The sequence below is a fragment of the Dreissena polymorpha genome, chromosome 16, assembly GCF_020536995.1.
Source record: "Dreissena polymorpha isolate Duluth1 chromosome 16, UMN_Dpol_1.0, whole genome shotgun sequence".
NCBI lineage: Eukaryota > Metazoa > Mollusca > Bivalvia > Myida > Dreissenidae > Dreissena > Dreissena polymorpha.
The window spans coordinates 15,278,936-15,288,830 of record NC_068370.1 but is presented as its reverse complement, the minus strand read 5'-3'; the positions used below and the strand labels follow the sequence as shown (position 1 = coordinate 15,288,830).

Below are 9,895 nucleotides of genomic sequence, written 5' to 3'. Positions count from 1 at the left end.
AAGGAACTGGTTACTGGACAAAATGAAGGACACATTTTGTCTGACGAAGTATTTTTCTTGAATGCTATGCAATCAAGATTTGATAGAGATTCAAGCAGTCGAAGCGCCGTTTTGTGAATAAGCGCGAACGTGCACGATTTTATCGTCTCATGACATATTTTTATTATTTAACTCGATATCGTTTAGATTCCTTATTGAAACCTTAAGAATTGTTGTATCGTACAATTTACGCTGACTTATTAAATAGCACATGCCCAATCAGGTATCCTTATTTAACACTAGAACCTTTGGTTAACATCTGTTGCTAGAATAACCTATACCTGTGTCATTATTTTACAAGTAGACACTCCACACATTTACACATAGACAAAATATTTGTTCCAATTACGAAAGTCACGTGTATAGTCAGACAGATACTTAAATGGATTTGTCGCATGATAAGAATAGTTGTAGCATAAAAAGCAGACCTATGCATATCGGTAGGTTTTATTTACGAAAATCAAGTAGTTGGTTCTTGTTACATTTAATACATTTTTGTTTCGGATTTTTGTTTTAGATTAATTATTATTGGTTACGGTATTATCAGGCGCAAATAACGTTATTGTGTTATATTTCAGGAGTTTGTATTTCGTTGACCGCTTTGTGCTTGTTTGGGGTGTCAGGTAAGCCCAAGCGTAATGGTTACCATTTTAATTTACGCAATTGTTCTTTATATTTTACAAAATGTAACGTTTATGAAATAACTATATATCAAATTGTCAAATAACATGGCCACAATACTCGAAGCATTTTTTTCAGAATGTCTCACGTGCTTCGATTGCCACAACATTGCTGACCCAAGTCAGTGCACAACCATGACCCAGTGTACCGCTGGCCAGGTATGTAAAAATGTGTTACCGATCAACTGAAATATATTTCTTCGTCTTCTGGCTTATACTGCTTCCAAAGACATCTCAACAGATGTAATATATCTCTTATGAGTATATCCTAATGTTCCGTGTCGAAGTGTCGGAACAAATAATAAGAAATGTGTGACTAAGACATACTTGACTTTTCTTGTGATTAAAATGCAATTGTTTAAACTACATATGCTAATTAACCAAGTTTCGCCTGTATAAAATGCATAGCCCATGAATTGAAGTACAAACGTTTTCAAAACTCTAATAGTATTTAAGTTAATGTGTTTTCCAGTAACTATAGTTTGAATTAAACGGCCCAACCAGCGAAACATTTCATTTCAATTACGCTAAGTTAAACAATTAAGACATTAATTTTTGTTTCCATAGATCGTTTAGTACCTCAAAAATGTTTTATGTTGTGGTTACAGTCCTGCTATATAGAAACAATCCAAAATAATGCGGTGTTACTCTACAACATGGGTTGTCAAACCAATCAGGTAATACTATTTAATAATTATTGTTACATCAAGAAGTGTTTTTCTTATTCTAGTACGTAGAAGAATTTGCTGCTTTATGTTTGTAAGTTGCTCATACATGTGAACAAATATCAACAGATAAAAACATTGCAGTTGTGTAGTTCCTCGGGGGTTCACCCAATGATCGGTCGCTCCATTCAGACCAGACAACAGAACACCTGTCACGAATGCTGCAGTACAGATAACTGCAATAATCTATTGTGTGCGCATAAAAAACGTAAGTTCCTATATTACAAATAGCAATACTTTAACTCTAGAGGCATTATACAGAGAGAAATCCTAAATACCATCCGTTAAAACAAGTGAGCGATTCTCTGTAAAGTACAGCACAAAACGTAATATACCCGATAAAACATAACAATTCAAGCCGTGTTTACCGCAATTGAGCTAAGCATGCATTTAGATATAAACTAATAGTGAATATCACTGAACACGAAGCCCAGAATAAACAAACGCGGGTAGATAGAAAAAAATGAACCTTATAGCATCGTCATTTATATTAAAAAGAAATAAATCCGATTTTAAATTCGTTTTGATTACAATTTTATTACAAAATGGTTTAATATACGCCATACCAACGGGATACAACTTTCTGAGGCATAATTAAAGCTAATACTAATTTCGATTAAATTCCTCATTTTGTTTCAACATTTGAGAAAGAAGAAGTATGTTATATTTACCGTGAATCATCTATATCGTCAAGAGACCAATGACATTAGTCAATTACTAGGGCACAACATGGTACCATTATACAGCACAAAATATAATATTCATTAGCACTCGCATACTGAAACATATATTCTGCGAATGCTAACTGATAATATGTTATAATATATATGTTATCAAACGTATTAACACCGACGTTGAGTAAAGACAATGTTTATCTGAAACAGTAGTAGGGTGATAACCCTATATCGTCGTAGAACTCCGTAACACGAATAGAACATTTTAAAACAAGCATTGCTTTTGCTATTCACTAATTGCTGCATGCGATTCAAAGGAAATACGTCTATCTTATATGTCGTATTGTATAATTATATTATATTGCACTGTAAAGATAATTGTTCAGTTGAATAAGATAAAGAATAGCGGACAAAAATTTAATCTTCCGATAAAGTTTCTGGAGTTTCACAGTCTATTTTTTAAATCACGCCAATCGTTTTATATCATAAACTTTGGTATTTCACTATGCAAAGATATCCAATATTAGTTAATAGCATTTTATACTGTCTCATAGTGCAGCCATATACACATGGTTCAAATAAAGCTGTGCAAAGCGCTGATTTCTACGTGTTCCGAAACTATTACTGTGTGTGCTTCATCTGTTTGATTTAGCCACCGAATGCACTGATGACCAAGCGTTTGACTGTGCTCGACTCGACTCTATATTTAACGTCTGTGCGGACGTTCATCACGCCAAGATGACGTGCCCAAAGTTTTGTGGACTGTGTCAGCTCGGTGAGACATATCTAGGATGACTGTTTTATAACCTTTAAAAAAACTCAATCAACCAAAAAATATTGATAAATGGCTGCATACTTTTCATTTCATACCGATCATTTGCAGTGGTGTAACATTTGTTATTTCCATAACAACTTGAATTAAGTCGGTAGTGATCACGCCGCGTCAATCAAATTCACAACCTACATATACATTCGTTATCTTTCAGTTGATGGAAATTGGGCGACATGGGGAGATTGGTCGCCATGTAGTGTTACATGCGACAATGGAACCATGTCACGAACACGCACCTGCACCAATCCAGCACCCAGCAACGGTGGCCTTAATTGCAGTGGACAGGACGTTGACAGGAAAGTGTGCACCAAACAGCTTTGTCCAGGTAAAAAGTAAACAATCAATTTTATTCAAATAACTGTAAATGCACCTAACTTGAATTGATTTATAGATTGCTTTGCAATCAAAATTGTAAACGTTTAGAACAACTGTGTCAAGATACAAGCATGTAAAACTCTGCATGTATGTGGCAGTACATGGGAACTTGGCGAGCTGGTCTGGTTGGTCCGACTGTTCGGTTAGCTGCGATGTTGGACTTCGAAAGAAAACAAGGACATGCACCAATCCAAGACCAGAGCGCTTTGGAGATACTTGTTATGGTGATGCTAGCGAATATAGCATTTGTCAAAAGAAACCCTGTATCAACGCAGGTATAATTGATTCAATTACTCTTTAATTTTTATCTTGTTTTGTGTATGGAGTAATGTGTCGTTATCACATAAAGAAAAACATTTTATTGTAGCTTAAAGACGGGTTAGAAAGTAAATTTACATACAATGCGAGAATTTTATGTCAGTTCACGGCAACTGGTCAGACTGGTCAAGCTGGTTCGGCTGTTCTGTAAGCTGCGATGCTGGACTTCAGACAAGATCTCGAACGTGTGACAATCCTAAACCAAACGAATACGGCAAAGAGTGTTCCGGCAGTGATGTTCAATATGCTGTATGCCTAAACGACCCCTGTGACGTAAGAAGTAAGTGTATGCGTCTGGTTTGTAATACTTTTCCAGTCATAGAACTGGGCTTCTCGTTTCAATTCAATTGCGACATTATATATATAATTTAGATTGGGAATAGAATGTTTTTATGTTATCGCGAGCTCTTACATATAATGACCTTATATTCATGTTTTGTTGAAAAGCATGCGAATGGATAAATTTTGGAATTAGTTTAATGTAGACAATAATACACTTTAAGCTTAATTGATTTTTTTTGTTTGGCAGCATGCAAATTTCAAGGTAGAAACACATTGACGTTAATATGCTGATCGTCGCAATTCTCTCTGTTAAAATGCCTCGCGCATATTGTTTTTCATGATTCGTAAGCATCATCCAAAAACCTTCGTGTGAATAAACCTGCCGACAGTTAGGGACAATTAACATAAAAATAAAGTGCAAACGACCATTTTTGGTATTTTTCGGTTTTCCATTTATTAAAAAGTTACAATATTACTTCCCGAGAATGCACCACGAATAACAGAACAGAATAGAGGAATAATGTTTGAAGTAAGAATTGTCTTAAAAGTGTTCATTCACAAGCATTATTATTATTAAATATTGAATGTGATATAAAGATGGCGGCTGGTCTAATTGGGAAACATGGCAGAGCTGTTCAGTCACCTGCGGAGTTGGACAAATATTAAGACAAAGGACCTGTACTAATCCGAGTCCTTCCGCTTATGGCAAAGCGTGTGAAGGGAACTTTGAGGATGTTGATATATGTATAAAAACACCATGTAAGTGTATACAGCAGCTAATGTTTTATATGTACATGTATGTATCTATTAATTGTATTGTACAATGTGCGTCTTATGATATTTTACAACACCTGGAGTACTTCTTATTCTTCTTATATACTATTTTACAGGTTATGTTGTAGCCTTCAACGCGCAAGGATTCAATCAGTTGGCTAATTCGGTCAATGCATTTCCAACTGTTATTTTCAACGAAGGGAATGCATATAATAGCAACACTGGGCTTTTTACAGCACCTGTGGACGGGATATACTACTTTGGAGTCCAAATCTGCTCTGCGAATATACAAACAGTTTATTTCTCTATCGAAAAGGGGAATGCGACAAAATCAACAGTGATCGACAAGACGTCTCTTACAGCTACCTGGGAACAACATGATACTAAATATTACTCATGTGCATCGGATTCCACCTCTGTGAGGCTTGACCGGAATGACCATGTTTGGGTATACATGAACAATAACCACACAAATTTCCAAGTATTTGACACAGTGTTATCGTTTAATACATTTACTGGGACCCTTATTCAAGCTCTATAAAAATTGTGACGTGATGTTTTATAGTTGTGAATTAAATAAAAGATGAAATTTAGGCATGAAGTGCTTGGTTGCGACTTCATATGACTACAAAACAGTCACTTTATGAGAAAACTATAGGACACATTCATGTAATACATGTTTCATATTTTTTATTTTTTATAAATGTACGTCCTTCTACAAAACAAGATTTCTACAACACATTTAATAATATTTCAACAAATTATCTTATATTTGAAACCACGTAATCAACACCTGTTTCAGGATCGGGTCGATATTTATTTTTATTTACACATACAGGGATGAGGGTGGACGGATGGGGACTTATAAGCTCATCATATAAACAAACGGAACATTTGCCGATGCACGTACAATAGGTTTTGTTGGAAATAGTGGTTGAACGCAAACCCATTACGCTATGATAGAATGTTCTGGATCTTGAATTAAGTTATTCTTGTTAAAGTTGCCATATAAGCAACGCTTAAAGATTACCATAAACAGTAATAAACTGAAGTGCAGTTGAAGTGCGTTATCGGGTGCAAACCTTCGACATGAAAAGACTCTTACACACTAAGGCATCATTCGTTATGACACAATAACTATGCAGGGATTAAAAAATACACTACCTTAGGCATGTGCATTATCTTAGTTATATGGATAAATATCATAACCATGTCATAAGTAATTAGGTCTAACCAAAAGCGAATTAACGTTCTTATGTTGCTAATAACTAAGTCTATGATAAAATTTAATGAATTAATGGCTAGTGATGCCATGATATTATACTAAAAAGTAAACTAACTGCACATAAATGCGAAATTACAAGAACACACAAAATGTCAATCTTTTCTGATTTGGTCCGTTGCAGTTTCGAGTACACCCCATCCCATTAAAGTACAAACATTTTTTCAACAGCGATACATGTGTCGAGTTCTTGTTTATCTTCAAAGTTGGACATTGAATGAAATCAATGCGCGTGTATTAATTAGCCATTTATTGCACTGTTCCCGCATTGACGCAAAATGCATCGAGGTGGAATGGATTGCGTTTGAAGAAAGTTCACTCATATAAATTGGTTTTAAAATTCGGACAGGATTTCAAAAAAGTAATATATCAGTTAAACTATGCTCCCTATTTTTAGTTTTATTATAATGCACTATTGTTTTGTTTCAGTTCCCCGTTGTGACGTTTTTCAGTATAGTTTTAAATATTATAGTATATTCTTATACTGCCCGAGTCTTAAAAGATTGATATTAACACCTCAAGTGTTACAATTAGATATTCCGTGACTTCAGTTGCATTATCACGTGCTTTGCTGCTTGAAAATTCAGATTACAACAAAGCTGACACAGACACTTAAAAAAAAAATTGTTTACGATTGTTAAATTGTTACCGATCTATACCCTTTAGATATTAAAATGGAAATACAAATCAAATTGCATTTATTCAAAGTTAAAAAATTAAATGACTGTTTACGTTTAATTTTGACAACCAGGTCAATTCTTTAGCAAACATCAACTGACGATGAATATTGAATGCTGATTTGTTCAAATGTATTATATCGGTCTTCAATTCTTGAATAAGACAACAGTTTATAGTTTCTACAGCTTTAAGAAACGAGAAAAGAAACCGCTGGACTTAAATTCCAACAAATTGGCACATTTCATCACTCGTGAACTTCATGCTTTGCCCGTAATCTTATAATTCTATTCATTTACGGCATGCATACAAAGATAAAATATCTGCATTGTGCTCAGCTCTGGATCATGGGATGAAAGCAAATAATCTAATGAAGGTTTCGTTAGTTGGGTTTGATAATTTTCTAAAACGGTGATGTCAAATATCGCGCCATTATTCATCCTAACCATAAAATGTATATTCGTACACCGGAACTCAATTATGGACATATGTTTTTATATTTTTTGTTGGAAGTTTTAAGTACATTTTGGACTTTTTTATTATTGTCAGATCACTACAATCCCACTTTACCATACTTTAGTGGAGACACTTAAACTAAATAGTGTATTTCATTTTGTGTTCTTATATACTTGAGGATATTGTGACTCCATGCGCCTTTATCTTAATATATACTACGTATGCGTCTGAAATGTCTCTCAGACGCGGACATCAACAAATAAACGTAAAAGTTGGAATATATCTAGGTTTTGATTTTCTTATAACTAATTTGTTTGAGATTGCATCGAAAGCCTAACGCTTATTGAAAGCTCCGCTTCCTAGGTAGAACCACTGATAAATAATAATAGCACATTTTTATAGCGCCCTTTTCATACAGTATTGTGCGTTCACAGGCGCTTTAAAGATTGCTGTATTTTGCGGTGATCTAAGAAACGCTCCAACAATATGGGATCGAAACCATGACACCCCGGTCGGTAGGCGGATAACTCATCCACAACGCGACGGCGATTAGGTCTACATGTGGGTCATTTTAGAACCACGATCAGTTAAGAAGTTAAAATAAAACATAACGATGAAACAGTTGTAATTATGTTTTCAAGCAATTTCGTGATAAACATATGTTCCGTGTTAGATACGGCCAATATGTTAACTAATATTTAAGGTATGTAGCTTATTCTCAGATAAAGCGTTTATTGTGCCCAATTGTGTTCGCGTCTTCCTTTATCTTCAGAATGAATACGAGGACTAGGCATTACCGTGAAATGCATAACAACTAACAATAACTTATAAACGACGTTCATTTCGTGGTCAATCGGTTTAGGTCACAGGTTTACAATATAAATTTCTAAAACCTGAACCGATGTCATTTGCTGGCAATGAAGTCAAACCAACGTGACAACCAAACACTTGTCTGCTGGGCTATCTTACTTAAGTATCATCGAACTGCTTGTAAACGTTGCCTCGTTAGCAATATCATGTGGGCAATATAGTGGCTAAAGATAGAGAAACGTATTTATATTGTTTTGTGTTCTTACATGTTAAAAAAAAGAGAAACATCCATCGATGCGACAGTTATATTGAGTATAGTGTATCGCAAAAGCACAAACGCCTATTCAACACGCACCTGAACTTTGAACAATGCAGTTAGCTAAGTCGGGATTTCGAGATCTCGAAATTCTCTCCTCTTTTGTTAAATGCACCCTTCCTTTATTTACTGCACCGCTCTTTTTTTAATTGCACCCCTCTTTTATATAATTTTGCACTCCTCTTTTTTCTATCTCGTGGCCACGACATAGCTGACTCGTGGCCACGAGTTACTAAATCGTGGCCAGGAGATAGAAAAAAGAGGAGTGCAATTTAAAAAAAGAGGAGTGAATGTCACCTCTATGCCACCGTAGGCACATCATAAATGCACCATTTATTTAAGAATGCTATATAAATATACACATCTTTAAAACTTTTTTTTTCAAACCGCTAAATAATTGGGATCGAACATAAGAAGATACAGGGTACTCTTTAAAACTACAATTTTCTAAAGAGTTTTAATACAACCAAAGACTTATGTAGTTTTCGGGCGAATATTGTATTCCTGACATTTTTCTCATAGCAAAAATTAAAATTTATTTTAAAACAAAACTAAACTGATAGATATACTTATATATAATAATAATATAACCAAGCTCATTTTTGTTTGTAAAGCGGATTTTGTAAATTATTTATAGATATAGCGATAATAAATATACCAGGGTAACGACTAATTAATTTTGATCGCTATACATGTAGCTATAAATCATTTACTAAATCCGCTCTATACTGAGCGTATGCAGGCCTTTATTCATCGACACTAAAATAAATCAATGGCATCATTAATATGATGCATGAACAACTTTTATGCACGCTGACATATTGCCAATAATGTTTGGTATCTTCAAGTTATTGTTCAATCTGCATACACTTGCTCTGCTTGTTCGGTCGGTATAAGGCTTTTATATTTTATTTTATACAGATATTGGTAGGCGTTTTTCCATTCGAATTGTTATTTCCATCCAATAAACCTGACTCTTTATAATGGTGGTTAAATGCGCAGTGCGCCAAGGCTTGTCAGGGATGACGCTTTCCACGTTGATGGCATTTTTCGGGAAAAGAGTCTCTTCTAGACGCAAATTCAATCGAGGCGAAGAGTGTCGTCCTTTATTTGAATGTGTGAACTGCACAGGCTGATTTTCAACGATTATTTACGTGCATGCATTAAGGCCCGTTTTCACAGAGCTCACATTTTATGTGTTATGTAGTATTGGCTGTTTCACCTTTTTTAGAATATCTGTTAATAAATATATTTTGTTCTGGAATAGCGCATTAAAATCATCGTAAATGCATAATACTTTCCTTTATTGCCCATCACAAATACATGCGTATATATCTGGAAGAAAATATGGTAAATATCCTACAGCGTGCTCGTTTTTGTTGATGTTTGTTACTAATAATTATTTTACGATCGAAAATACGTCAAACAGCAAACGCGCTCTTAATCCGGAAATTAACAGAAAATGCAGAAATAGTTTGAACTTAGTCGATTAATAACTCTAAAGAATTAACACGCGCAGCTGCTGGATAATAATATTGAGGTTGTTGACCAAAGCTTGTCAGGTTTTCTTGACCTAACTGTGTTCATGAAAAAAAGCATTGACAGACACTAAAATCTTGAAAGCTATGAAACAAAAAACTTTTTTGTCTGCACTGAA

At 34.7% G+C, this 9,895-nt stretch overlaps 1 protein-coding gene across 1 annotated transcript; it reads left to right on the top strand.

Moving 5' to 3' along the window:
* The first annotated feature begins 460 nt into the window (after positions 1–460).
* On the top strand, positions 461–5,292 carry LOC127862476 (hemicentin-1-like). Its single transcript, XM_052401627.1, has 11 exons — positions 461–479; positions 618–662; positions 799–878; positions 1,328–1,396; positions 1,529–1,652; positions 2,771–2,893; positions 3,105–3,275; positions 3,424–3,600; positions 3,747–3,923; positions 4,523–4,684; positions 4,816–5,292. The coding sequence occupies exons 1-11, from the start codon at positions 470–472 to the stop codon at positions 5,238–5,240; spliced, it is 1,563 nt and encodes a 520-aa protein (XP_052257587.1). The 5' UTR covers positions 461–469; the 3' UTR covers positions 5,241–5,292.
* The last annotated feature ends 4,603 nt before the right edge of the window (positions 5,293–9,895 follow it).

Excerpts from the sequence above, each read along its gene's own strand:
- LOC127862476 (XM_052401627.1), top strand. Across the intron at positions 879-1,327 it reads CCCAGTGTACCGCTGGCCAG|TCCTGCTATATAGAAACAAT; the intron begins GTATGTAAAAAT and ends TTGTGGTTACAG. Across the intron at positions 3,276-3,423 it reads CACCAAACAGCTTTGTCCAG|TACATGGGAACTTGGCGAGC; the intron begins GTAAAAAGTAAA and ends TGTATGTGGCAG.